Genomic DNA, 13,778 nt, shown 5'->3' with positions numbered 1-13,778 from the left:
TAGAGGGAGAGTGGGTTGGAAAGCGGGAACCGATTATAAGGAACTATATGTGAGCTCCTCCTTGGGGGCCGGACAACAGGAGTGGGTGAGTGGGGGGATGTCAGACAGGGCAAGATATGACAAAATAATAATTTATAAATTATCAAGGACTTATGAGGGGTGGGGGAGCGGGGAGGGAGGGGAAAAATGAGGACCTGATGCCAGGGGCTTGAGTGGAGAGGAACTGTTTTGAGAATGATGAGGGCAATGAATGTACAAGTGCGCTTTACAAAATTGATGTATGTATGGATTTTGATAAGAGTTGTATGAGCCCCTAATAAAATGATTTTTAAAAAGACCTTAATAATCAGAACTTGGAATGTATGAAGTAGGAATCTAGGAAAATACGAAATGGAACACACAAAGATTGAGATCCTAGACATTATTGAGCCATTTAAAATCAGAGAATAATGAGGTTTACTGTGCCAGAATGACACCATCAAGAGGAAAGGTGTGGAATTCATTGGCAGGAAGGATATATCTTTCTTTCTTTTAATGTAAATCATATTTTGGGGACTCTTACAGCTCTTATAAAATCCATATATCAATTATATATAATTATATCAATTATATCAAGCACATTTGTACACATGTCGCCATTATACTTTTCAAAACATTTCCTTACTACTTGAGCCTTTGGTATCAGCTCCTCTTTTTCCATCCCTCCCCCAAGCTCCACCATCATGAACCCTGATAATTGTATATTGTTATTATTTTCATAATTTACACCATCCACTATCTCACAGGTTTCTGGTTTTTGTACCCCCTCAGGGATGGGGGTCGATAGGGCATATGTCAATCATAGTGATCAGTTCCCCTCAAAAAGGATATTTCTAGATCGATCTTGAAGTGCAATATTATCTGTGATAGATTTATATTTACCCCTCTTTAAGGAAATTGAACAATACAACTAATATTCCAATTTAAACACCAACCAGGAGAGCTAGTGATGAAGAATTTGAAGAATTCTGCCAATGCTTCCAGTCTGCAATGGATAAACATGCAATTAAGAAGCATTGATAATTATTGATGATTGGGATATTTCATATAAATGAGAGTATATGATGTAAGATCTCTTGTGTTGCCCCTGAAGTACCATTCAGCGGCCAATAGAACCCTGGTGACACAGGGGGAAGCACTCATCTGGTGTGCTAGAATGCATTCTCAGTAGAAACAAGACCAATGATATTTTGATATCTCTATCTATCTATCTATCTATCTATCTATCTATCTATCTATCTATCTATCTATCTATCCATCCATCAATTTATCTGTCTACCTATATCACACTTCTACAAGTGTGAGCAATTCCCTTATACATACTACTCTTTCTATCTCTCTCTCTCTATCTATATCTGTATATTAATATAGATGGATAGAGAAATATGTCAAGGGAATGGCTCACGCTATACAGAAGTGAGTAAGTACAATCTGGCTCAAATCTATGGGTCAGATGGTAAACTGGAGACTTAACCTGACCCAGGAACTGCTGTGGTTGGTCAACCAGGAAGCAAGGAGACCATCCAGTAGCAGGAAGACCACAGGCTGGTGGAGGTAGAAGCAGAAAAATTCAAGGTCAACAGGTCAGGCTTCTGACTGAAGAGTAAAAAAAAATCCAAGTAGGCATTCATTATGGTAGGCCAAATAGCTCCCAGATTGCCAGGCAATATAGCAGGCTGCTGGCTCAAGGCCAAAATACTAGGGTCAATGAGACAGATGTAGGATCCAGATCCAGCAAGGAGGAAGTGGCAAGTCTGCCCACTAAATCTGCTTACTTAAGAGTAGGTCACGCCCCTGAGGAAACTTCTTGTCAATTGCAGCAGAGCTATGACCTGGGTAATGAGGTTGTCTCCTCCCTAATCCTCTTACATCTGCTTTACCATTCACAGTAAATTCCATCATGGAGTTGTTTAGGTTAGGTCACATCAGGGGGAAACACCAATTGCTATACTACTAAGAATCCTGGCCCAACCACGTTGACACAAAACCAAATTAACACAGTTGCAAACCTAAATTTCAGCGATTTGAGGTCTCAAGTCACCAGCTCCTCTATGAGAGAAAGATCTGGTAGTTTGTTTTATAAGGATCCCAGCCTGGGGAACCTCTGTGGAGTTCTGCTCTACCCCATGGGTCACTCTGAGTCAGAACTGACTGCACGGCAGTGAGTTGGATGCACTTTCTTCCCCAGTAGGAGTAAGTTTCCAACAATCACTCATTCCATATCATGTAATCCTGCTTCATGGTTTCTCAATGACTGAACAATCATCTATTGTATGTCAAGACCACATGTGTTCATCTGTTGATAGACATTTGGATTGTTTGTACCAGTTAGTACTTGTGAATTCTGCTTTTGTAAGCATTCATATACCAGTGTTTGTTTAAATACTTCTTTTTAATTCTTTTTGGGCAGCACCTAGCACTTGAATTGCTGGTTACTTGCTGAACCTAGGGTTAGCATTTGAAGGAACCAATGATATGTTCTTCACAATACTTACACCCTCCCCCCACTCCCAACACCAGCAATACTTGAGGGTTATATGTGAGTGGTGGAAAAGCTTGTGGCAAAGTTCCATTAACTATTAATTCAAATATTGCACATACTTTTTGAAGTATCCTAATAATTACTAATGTATAAAATCATGCAAAACAAACAAACAAACAAAAAGAATTGCAGAATAGAAAGCAACACAGGACGCAATTCTCTGGGTATTCACGTACAAAGCCTGAATATTTTTTAATATTAGACCTTTTATTCAGGCTCTGGGATGGGGCCCATCCACATGTGTTTGTTTATCACCCATGGACTGATCAGGTAGGTATGACTTTCAATGATGCGAATAGGCCAAATCAGAGCAGTGAGTGGTGGAGTTCAGCTGTAAAACATACACAAAGGCCCCTGAAGCAGATACTAATTAGGCCAGAGGAGCCTCTTCCCTGGGACACTTCTTCCAGTCCCTGTCCTCCACCTATTGCCTTAAGTGGTTCCTCCTCAGAAAGATTTCCCCTCTTCTCTCCTCATGTCCTCAACTAGAGTGGATCCTTCTGCAATACCTCTTTCCATTCACAGAACAGAAAGCTACCAGATGAATAGATTCCCTTTCAGATAACATTTCGCATGTTACAGGTGTCATGGATTTGAATTAGCAAATCATTCTCATAAATAATAATATAACCCTTTGAATATATTGATATGGTATGTGAAATGTTATTGTGCTATATGATTTATTATATTATGATATTATATAATAAAATTTGAGTAACATATGAGCCATCTTATGGACATTGTAACACTTAGGGGTTTTATCTATTGTGACCTGTGTATGTGGAGACACTCCCTGAAAATATCCTAATGTCATATCTCCCAAAACACTACCTACAGGGATGGTTTTCTTTTTATTCAGGGTATATTTCAGTGATTCTTAACCTTCCTAATGCTGTGACCCTTTAATACAGTTCCTCATGTTGTGGTGACCCTGTATGTGGGCCTATCTGCATGTGGGCAGACCTGTTTGGAGACGGATAGAGGAGGGGTGTCATAGTTCCTAAGACCATCAGAAATATGGTCTTAGGTGACCCCTGTGAAAGGGTCTTTCTACCCCCAAAGGGGTCACGACCCAAAGGTTGAGAACCACTGGTCTATTGTCAATTAAATGAAATAAAAGACATGGTAAAAATACAGTGGTGAGACTGGTGAGTTTATGTGATCAGAAGTGTTTCATAAAATCCTGGCATCTGCATAAATGATGTCCATGCGTTTTCTTTAGATCTTTGCAGAAGAATCTGCATCTTAGAATAACCATTATACATTACTCTGTATGATGGACACACACCCAAAGTAGAGGTGACCACCTCACGGGAAGAAGCAGTCTAATGGTACAAAGCTGTACACAGAGCTCCAATGTGTCTCCCAAGGGTCAAACTGGCACAATTCTCAGGGAATGTAAGACAAAAGAATACTTCATTAATGAGGCACAAGAGATTTCATCCACTAGAGTCAAAAGATTGTAAATACTTCCCCTACACTGACTCAGATCTACTTGATTCATCTAAGGTGACGAGAAAACACATTGTACCTTCTAGAAGGCTCAGGAGTGGGTCCATCTCCATGCTCTTCCTGGGGGCACGACCTTTAACTTTAGCAGTGGCACATGGGAGAACCAGCCCTGGTGAACTCTCCTCTGATAATATCTGGATGAACTATAACATCATCGCAGGTGCCAGGAGATGGGTGATGAGTGAGGGCCCTCTCTTATTGGTAGTATCTGTAGGCATATCAACAGGTATAACAACTAAAAGCAAGTTTAATGGATAAAGTCCTGATAAGTTAGAGTCCCTGGTTCTAGAGACTGATTCTGGCTACATGAAAATGTCTTCTTTCTCTAGTCTGTCTTCCCCGGTGCTGGCTCTCATTCCTGCAACCTCCTTTTCTCAACAGCCTTCCTTGTTTCACTGCATTAACGTGTCTGTTAATCTCTTTCAACTATTTGTTCACATAGTTACTCTAAAAACTTTTATTTAGCACTAAATTATACTATGGAAAGAAATAAATGAATTGACACTTTCCCTTCTTGCAAGTATCTTACATTCTACGTAAGGTAACAGATGGTAAGTGCGTGCCTATCCCGGCATTGCAATCCTACAGAAATGATCATAATGTTGTAACCCCTCCTGGGGACTTTTAGGGAAGGTTTCACAGAGAGATGATGGTCACACTGAGCTTTGAAGGAGGAGACAGAAGGGGAGTAATGTTGGGATTATTAAACCCATATGGTGTGCATTGGAAATTTTACATAATAATTAATAACTGTTGACAATGAAAGCAAGGAATAGAAAGGGAAATATGAGTGTGGACAGGCAGGCAGCAGCAGCCATGTAACACACAGCTGTATATTTTGCCTAAGGAGCGACAGCTCTGAAATCAGCGGAACATCAGCGGAACATCGATGCAGAATTAGCAGCACAGTCTGCCTGCAGTCAGACTTGCCTTTGGAGACTTTGCTCTGGTGCATGCGCAGAGCAGACGTCTGCTCCTGGGAAAACCTTAGAGAGTTGAAGAGTGGAAAAAGCACAGTAGAAGTGAGTGATGAGTCTGTGACGTTTGAAATTATAATGCATCCCAAAATCCACCGAGTACTATGACTCAGCTTGACATTTCAAATTACTTATATTTTAGGGTCTTCTATAAAATTAGCATAGAATTTGGCTTGAAGAGATGAAGACTATGAGAGTTAAAGTTGTGATTTTTCTTGTCCAAGTGGCAGGTAGTGGACTCTGAGTCAAGTGCACAGCTTGTTGTTTTCAAGGTATTTGCATAGGACTACTTTTAAATTTTTTACTTAACCTACCTGTTTAACGTTTTTCTAATTCTAATTTTTTTCTCATGTATTTTTCTTTCTTTCACCCAATTGTGTTAGGACCCAATCCAGACATCATACCATTCCATAGCTCAATCTTATTAAGCCATGTTGTACATTATCAGTTTCAAAACATTTTTTTCCTTCTTGTACTTCTTGCTATCAGCTCCCTCTTATCCTCTCCCTGCTGCCTTCACCCACACCCCCTGCACCCCCAGCAGGAACTCTTATTCTAGAGATTGCCTTTCACCATAATTGAGATGTAGGATCAACATGGTTATCAGACAGAGTATTGTAGAGATGACCGTAGTAGATTAAAATGATCAATTTGACTTGAATGGTTAAAACCTTGTCATTTGATCTCTCTACTTTGTGCTTGATCTGGTTGTTAATAGTTTTTCAATATTTTCTGGTTTTTCTCATATTGTGGTTTATTTCTGTTGTATTTTGTCTTTGTTGTCAACCTTCTTGACTCTTTGCTAAGAATTTTTTTTTTATGTTCTTCGGTAGATGAAACCCAGGATGGGTGAATCTATAGAGATAACAGGTTTGATTGTTAATAGAAAAATTATAACTACAGTAAAGACATTTCCCATAAGCCTTTCACTTAGATACTTACTATCATCTCTGTCCAGAATCTGACATTTATGTCCAGAATCTGACATCCTTGGACTCCTGAGGCTGACAGGTATAGACATTTTCCTTGTATTTGATGACCATGCCTATGTTGAAGTGTGTTGGTTAATTATTTTGTAAAATGTCTCTCACTTGGCATTTGTCTGGTGTTAGTCTCATGAGGAGATTGGGGTTATGGAGTTTAAATTTTTTTCTATCTTGATTTCTTCATTTTTGGTAGAAGACCACGGGGGCTAAGTGTCAATTTCATCCATCATCTTGTTGATAGCTGTAAACTGGTTTAGATCTTGATCAGAAGTACATTAAGTATATAGGTCTAGTTCAGAAGGCTTTACATTTCACAGTATTACTCATCTTTCCAATTCATGAACAGAGAATGTCTATGTATTTGTTCTTTCATTTCTCTCAACGCTATTATGTAGCTTTCAGACTGTTAATTTTGTTTGCATTTTGATCTATTGCCTCAGAATTTCATTTTGGTATATTACTGTTAATTATTGCTATGTGGAAATGTATTGGTGGTTATACATTTTTTAAAAAGTTATCATTTTTCTATCCTTATTAGTTTTACTATTTTTCTGTTTATGGTTATTTCTTTGGGTTTTCTACAGAGACAGTGATGTCTTCTGTGAACAAAGACAGCTTTATTTCTTTCTTCCCAGTCTGTATGTTTTATTTATTTATTTATTTTGTGTTGTTGTGCTTGTTAGGAATTCTAGTTAAATAAGAGTGTTCAGAGAGAATATCCTTGCTCTGTTATGAAACCAAAGGAAAAATGTGTAGTTTTCACCATTAAACACGATGTTGGCTGTAAGTTTGTATAGATGTACTCTATCAAGTCAACTCCTTGAACATTTTTCAACTTTTTTTTTTTTTGGGCGGGGGGTGGAATTAAAATGTAAGCAATAATTTTGAATGCTCTCAAATGCTTATTGTGATTTGATTGTATGTTTTTTTCTTTAGTCCATGCTTAATTTTTCTGTATTACAATTTTTTTCCCCTTAGCTAGTTGATGTAGGATATTACATGAACTGATTTTTAATTTTTGAACCACTTTCAGGGCTGGAATAAATACCACTTTGTTGTAGTATATTATTCTTTTCATACATTATTGGATTCAACTTTTTAGTCTTTTGTTGAATACTTTTGCATTTATGTTCATGAGTAATATTGAGTGATAGTCTTCCTTTGTTATATATTTGTATCTGGTTTTGATATTACTCACTGCCTTCGAATCTATTCTGACTCATAGAGACCCTTTAAGCCAGAGTATAGCTGTCCCCATGAGTTTCCAAGACTTCTACTGTGGATGGAGTAGAAGCCTCATCTTTCTCCCATCTAGTTTCTGCTGACTTTGCTGTTGCAGGCCAATGAGCAATCCACTATCCCACCAGGACTCCTTGTTTAGATATTAGGGTACTGCTAGCTTCTAGAATGAGTTGGGAAATATTCCCTCTGCTCTTACTTTCTGAAAGAGATTATAGAGAATTTATATCATAGCTTTTCTTAAGCTTGTAGAATCCACGAGCGTTTCACTGTGTTGAATATCATTATGACTTCTAAATGAACAGAATTTTGGAAAAGTAATGAAATGAAATTCTTTGATTTCTCTCCCATTTTTCTATATATGTATATTTCAATAATTTAGTAATATTTTAAGATATTTATAATGTGAGCATAGGAATTCATTTAAATCATACACATTAAATATATTTTTCTAGTTGGGTAATTCCACTATTCTTACTTTTCTGGGTATTGTGGGGTTTAGAACTAGGTAATATAACCTTCATTTCTCTGATTATTCTGTAGCTTGTATTAATCTCCTTTCCTCCCCTTTTGTCCACTTCCTTCCTTCCTCCTTTCCTCCCAGTAGACTGGTTTTCTATCACAAGGCAGAAGATTGTTGTAAATAACATTTCTGTCCAAGGGATTACTGGTCTTTGAAATATCCAAAGACCTGGTTTTGGATTATTAACCCACAAAACTCAGTTCTCATAGGAGGGTGAAACTGACTTTTTTTAGTGCTTTTTTGTTTTTTATTTGGCTCAGCCTCAGGGGCATAATACACCACCATGGATGAATGTGGAGAGAGTAGGAGGAGTAATGAGATATAAGTTCAGCAGATACCTTAAGCTGCCATATAATATCCGAAACAGGGAAATATTATACCAAATATGAATTGAGGGGAGAGTAACTTTGGTGGAAGGCTGAATAACGTACCATTTATGTGCATTATATTAGTGTATACAAATAACACTACACTGGATCACTTAACAATATTGATGTTGTCAGCTGTCACCCAGTCACTTCCAATTCTGGATGAACCCACACGTGCAGAGTAGAACTGGGCTTTGGGATTTCCAAGGATGTGACCTTTGGGAAGCAGATCACCAGGCTTCCCTTTAGAAGTTCCTCTGATTGATGATACATGTCAATCTTTTAGCAAGTAGGAAAGTGCTTGCTCATTTGTTCCACCTAAGGTCTCAGTATAATACAATAGGACACGTTGTGAGGTGGAGTGATATAATAATCCATATCAAAATAATATGTCTAATACCTTATCTTAGAGTATTTTTAAACCTCAGAACCATCTGAACTCATATTCCTGTCACTTTTAACTACAACCTCAAACCAGATTCCTTTTTTGCATATCAGTTACACCGTGCACCTTGTTGTCCATTGGTGTGAGGAATGCTACTGTGTCAGGGGAGTAGGACAGCATCTATCTCTGCCTAAAATATTCTGCTCATCACTAACATCCTAACTTTCTTCAAATTTCCTGCTCAAAGCTTCTTTATCAGAAGTGATGTTACAAAGAAACATTTCTTGTTATTCTATAACTTACTTCTTTCTTACTCTGAATTAAGTGAAGGTTTACAGACCTGACCAACATTCAGCAATTCATTCGACAAATCACGCACATTCTGATTTAAGTCATCCATTGCAATTGCCTGATGTATCACAGCTTATCCCTCTTCCTCTTTGTGTTTCCTGTTCTCATTTCCTCCTCTTTCCAGACCCTCTGAATTTTGTTCCTGGGCAAGTCCAGCCCTTTTGATCTTCTATGGTTGATTATGGTTACAATGAGGAGAGCTCCTTGCCAAACATGACTCCTGTTGGCCTGCTCCACCAGTCCATGGGAAGGATGCATTGTATCCATTTGTCTTCCATCTCTATTTTTACATCTGGGAGGAAAAGGCCCAATAGTTGCATCTGTGCTGTTCCCTAACTCCAGGTGTTCACTATTTTTCAAATAAAGGAAAACGTTTTTATTTTTTCACAGAAATTTCGACAACTTTCCAGACTACTCAGCATAAAATAATTGCTTAGGCATATTTGTGGAATGAACAAAATAAAGTCTTAAGGAGTTTATAGTGAATTACAAAGTTTTCGGGGAAAGATGGTATTAGAGGAAAAGACAGCTAGACAATTTTAGCATCAAAGAGAATGCTGAACACATGGGATTCAAGAATACAAGGTTCAACAATATAATGAGGGATTGATGAATTAATTAATTGTTCAATATATGAACTAGAGTATACCCCTTAAACTGTTGTTAACAGCTTATGGCACAGTTGGCAATGCTCTTTTCTCTTTCCCAGTAGTTTCATCTGCTACATGGAACCAGGAAACCACTCTCATTTCCCAGAATTCATCCTTCTGGGACTTTCTGAAGAGGCAGAGCTGCAGCCCCTCCTCTTCGGACTGTTCCTCTCCATGTACCTGGTCATCTTCACTGGGAACCTGCTCATCATCCTGGCCATCACCACAGACTCCCACCTCCACACACCCATGTACTTCTTCCTCTCCAACCTCTCCTTTGCTGACATCTGTTTCACCTCCACCACGGTCCCAAAGATGCTGATGAACATCCAGACACAGACCAAAGGAATTACATATGAAGAGTGCATCACCCAGATGCATTTTTTCATTCTTTTTGGGTGTTTAGAAAACTCACTACTGACTGTGATGGCCTATGACCGGTTTGTGGCCATCTGTCACCCACTGCACTACACGGTACTCATGAACCCAAGATCCTGTGGCCTCCTGCTTCTGGTCTCCTGGTTGGTGACTCTTTTGGACTCTCTATTACAAACTTTAATGGTTTTGCGACTGACTTTTTGTACAAAATTAGAAATCTCCCATTTTTTCTGTGAAGTCAACCAGGTAGTCCAACTTGCTTGTTCTAACACATTCCTCAATGACTTAGTCATGTATTTTACAACTGGACTCCTGGGTGTTGTTCCATTCACTGGGATCTTTTTCTCCTACATGAAGATTGTGTCCTCCATTTTAAAAATTTCATCAGCTGGAGGGAAATATAAAGCCTTTTCCACCTGTGGGTCTCACCTCTCTGTGGTTTCCTTGTTCTATGGTACAGCTCTTGGGGTTTTTCTTGGTTCTGCAGTTATTGAAAACTCCAGGTCCAGTGCAATAGCATCAGTGATGTACACTGTAGTCACACCCATGCTGAATCCTTTTATCTACAGTCTTAGAAACAAAGACATAAAGCAAGCCCTAAGAAAACTTTTCAGCTGAGAAACATTCTATATAATAGAAACCCATCCTTAATTTTAGAAAACTACTTTTGAGAAGAAAAAATTCAATATTATAAAACCTGTATTATTCTTTTTTCAGTACCTAAATGTGCTTATGTCCATAAATTTAGGATGTTTAGAACACAATCTGAAATGACATCTTGTGTATTCTTTTAAAAATGTGTTTTCCTTAACAAAATCTTCCTTTCAACAGGCAATTCTTTAAGGGCAACTTTGGAGTTTTATATGAAACAGAATTTTCATTACTAGCCACAGAGTATTAGCATACAATTATCTCAAAGGATCAGTGCTCATTATTATCCTGAAAGCCTATAAACCTGAGACATAAATTATAAGATTCCTATTTTGGAAAACTTCTTTCTTGTGATCAGATGTAGCATGACACATTAATCCCACCTGGGCAATTCCTTCACACTGAGGTCCTGTCAAATATGCTGAGTATAAATGTGTAAACATGTTCTTATTAAAGGGTGAAAAAGCACTGGTGGTGTGTGCAACTATTGGAAATGACTTCCAGAACCACACTGAAGACCGTACCAGCTAAGCACGCTGATGCCTCTTCCATCGTTAGAAAAATGGTAGAATGCTCAAGACTGAAATTATTCACTCCCTGAACATGATGGTTTTCCTGCCGTCCTGATAGGAGGAGATTTTGTTGTCACTGTGGGTTCAAGACTCATAGTTTCAAGGCACTTCTAGCAAATGCATTCATACCCTCTGTGGCATCAATGATACTACTGGGAATTTGCCTTTATTTTTCCCAATCAACCCAGTGCTCTCCAATCATGCTTGACTACAACATTGGCAGCACCATAGCATCTGCCTCGCTTTTGCCCTTGAGTCTCTCCCTGTATTCTGGTCAGCATCTTAGTAATTACATGTGAATCTCTTGACTTTCAGGATCCTGGGAAATACAGTGTCTTATATTTTCTCTGCAGCACAGGAAGCAGCTCTATTGAGTTACTTTTGGACCTGATAATTGAAAGGCTGGTTTTTCAAAACTGTCCATTGTTCAGTGTGAGAAAGATGAGACAATATGTTCCCATTACGATTTACAGCTTTGTCAACCCTATGAGGCCCTTCCATGAGGCACTTCAGTGAGTCAGAATCACTTGAGAGCAGTGGTAGGGAGTTGGCTGTACAGGAATGGTGAGTGTCACCCACTCTATTCCTCCAGTGTAAAATGTAGACTCGATCCAAAACCCACTGCCATGGGGCATACCTCACAGACAACAGACAGGACTGAGTAGAACTGCCTCATAGGGTTTCTGGTGTTGTACATCTTTATAGAACAGACTGTCCTATTTTTTCAACCAGGGCGCAGGTAGTGGTTTTGAACTCCCCACCCTTGGTTACTGGTCTAGCACTTTAACCAGGAGAATGCCAAACTTCCTGATACCTTGAGTGAACAAATGGATTGTGTCTATTCTAAATTCCTTAAGACTTTTTCATGTTTCCATTTTAATATATATGGCTAATTCATAATTTCATTTAGGCTTTTTATCTATTATGGCCTGTAGAGGTGTAGGCACTCACTGAGAATATCCTATCATCCTACTCCCAACACTCTACCTACAGGGATGACATTTCACTTACTCAGGGTCTATTGTCAATTAATTGAAATAAAAAACATGGTAAAATACAGTAGTGTGGTGGGGAGGCTGTATGTGATCAGAGGTGCCTCATAAAGTGCTGGCATATTGATAAATGATGTCCAGCTGTGTTATTAGGTTTTTGGAGAAGGGAATGCGTCTCAGAGTGATCATTAGACATCACCCTGCATGATGGAGACACACCACAATAGAGGTGACCACCTTCTGGGAAGAAGTAGTCCAATGGGATAAACTGTACATGGAGCTCCACGTTGTCTCCCAAAGGACAAACTGGCACAAGTTTGAATTTTGTTCTCTTCGCTCCAGAGAAATAAGATTCCTTGGGAATGTAAGACAAAAGAATACTTCATTAATGAGGCACAAGGGATTTCATCCACTAGAGTCAAAGGATTGTAAATACTTCCTCTACACTGACCTAGATCTACTTGATTCATCTAAGGAGATCAGCAAACCCAATTGTACCTTCTAGAAGCCTCATGAGTGGGTTCATCTCCATGTTCTTCCTGGGGGCACAACCTCTAACATTAGCAGTGGAACATGAGAGAAACGCCACCTGTGAAGTCTGCTCTGGATGAGGTACGCCACCATTGCAGGTGCCCTGAGATTGGTGATGCATGAGGGCCCTCTCTTATTGGTAGTATCTGGAGGCTTATCAGCAGGTATAACAAATAAAAGCAAGTTTAATGGGTAAAATCCTGATAAATTGGAGTCCCTGGTTCTAGAGACTTATTCTGGCTACATGACAATGTCTTCTTTCTCTAATCTGTCTTCCCCGGAGCTGGCTCTCTTTCCTGCAACCTCCTTCTCTCAGCAGCCTTCCTTGCTTCCTGCATTCACATCTCTGTTAACCTCATTCAACTAGTTGTTCACATAGTCACTCACAAAACTCTTATTTACATTAAATTATTGTCTGGACACAAAGAAAGGAGTAGACATTTCCCTTCTTCCAAGTATCTTACATTCTACTTAAGGTAACAGACGGCAAGTAAGTGCTTATTCCGGCACTGCAATCCTACTGAAATGGATCATAATGTTGTTGTCTTCTCTGGTGAATTTTAGTGAAGGTTTCACAGGGAGATGCTGGTCACACTGAGCATTGAAGGAGGAGGTAGGAGAGGAGTAATGTTGGGATTATTAAAGCCACAAGGTGTACAATGGAAATTGCACATAATGATTAATAACTGATGAACAGGGAAAGCAAGGAATGGAAAGTGAAACATGAGTGTGGACAGATAGGTAGCAGCCATGTAACACACAGCTGTATATTTTGCCTAAGGATGGACGCTCTGAAATTAGCGGAAAGTCAATGCAGAGTTAATAGAAGAGTCTGTCTGCAGTCAGACTTGCCTTTGGAGACATTGCTCTAGTCCATGTGCAGAGCAGCCTCCTGCTCCTGTGAAAACAGTAGAGAGATGAATAGTGGAAAAAGCACAGTAGAAGTGGGAGTTGAATTTGTGAGGTTTTGAGTTATTCTCGATCCAAAAATCAATTGAGTAACATGAGGCAGCTTGACATATTAAATTATTTTAAATTTCTAAAAAGTTATTTATATTTTAACTCTTCTATAAAATTGGCAT

At 39.0% G+C, this 13,778-nt stretch overlaps 1 protein-coding gene across 1 annotated transcript; it reads left to right on the top strand.

Annotated features, from left to right (window-relative positions):
- The first annotated feature begins 9,620 nt into the window (after window positions 1-9,620).
- LOC101644315 (olfactory receptor 7C1-like) lies at window positions 9,621-10,568 on the top strand. The gene has a single exon (XM_013007957.2). The coding sequence runs from the start codon at window positions 9,648-9,650 to the stop codon at window positions 10,566-10,568; it is 921 nt and encodes a 306-aa protein (XP_012863411.1). The 5' UTR covers window positions 9,621-9,647.
- Window positions 10,569-13,778: the final 3,210 nt, after the last annotated feature.

The sequence above is a fragment of the Echinops telfairi genome, unplaced genomic scaffold (assembly GCF_000313985.2).
Source record: "Echinops telfairi isolate 266 unplaced genomic scaffold, ASM31398v2 ScPeMD7_30;HRSCAF=105, whole genome shotgun sequence".
NCBI classification, from domain to species: Eukaryota; Metazoa; Chordata; class Mammalia; order Afrosoricida; family Tenrecidae; genus Echinops; species Echinops telfairi.
This window is presented reverse-complemented; position numbering and strand designations above follow the sequence as displayed.

Bases quoted from the DNA above. Each gene is read 5' to 3' on its own strand.
- LOC101644315 (XM_013007957.2), top strand. From the start codon at position 9,648: ATGGAACCAGGAAACCACTCTCATTTCCCAGAATTCATCCTTCTGGGA.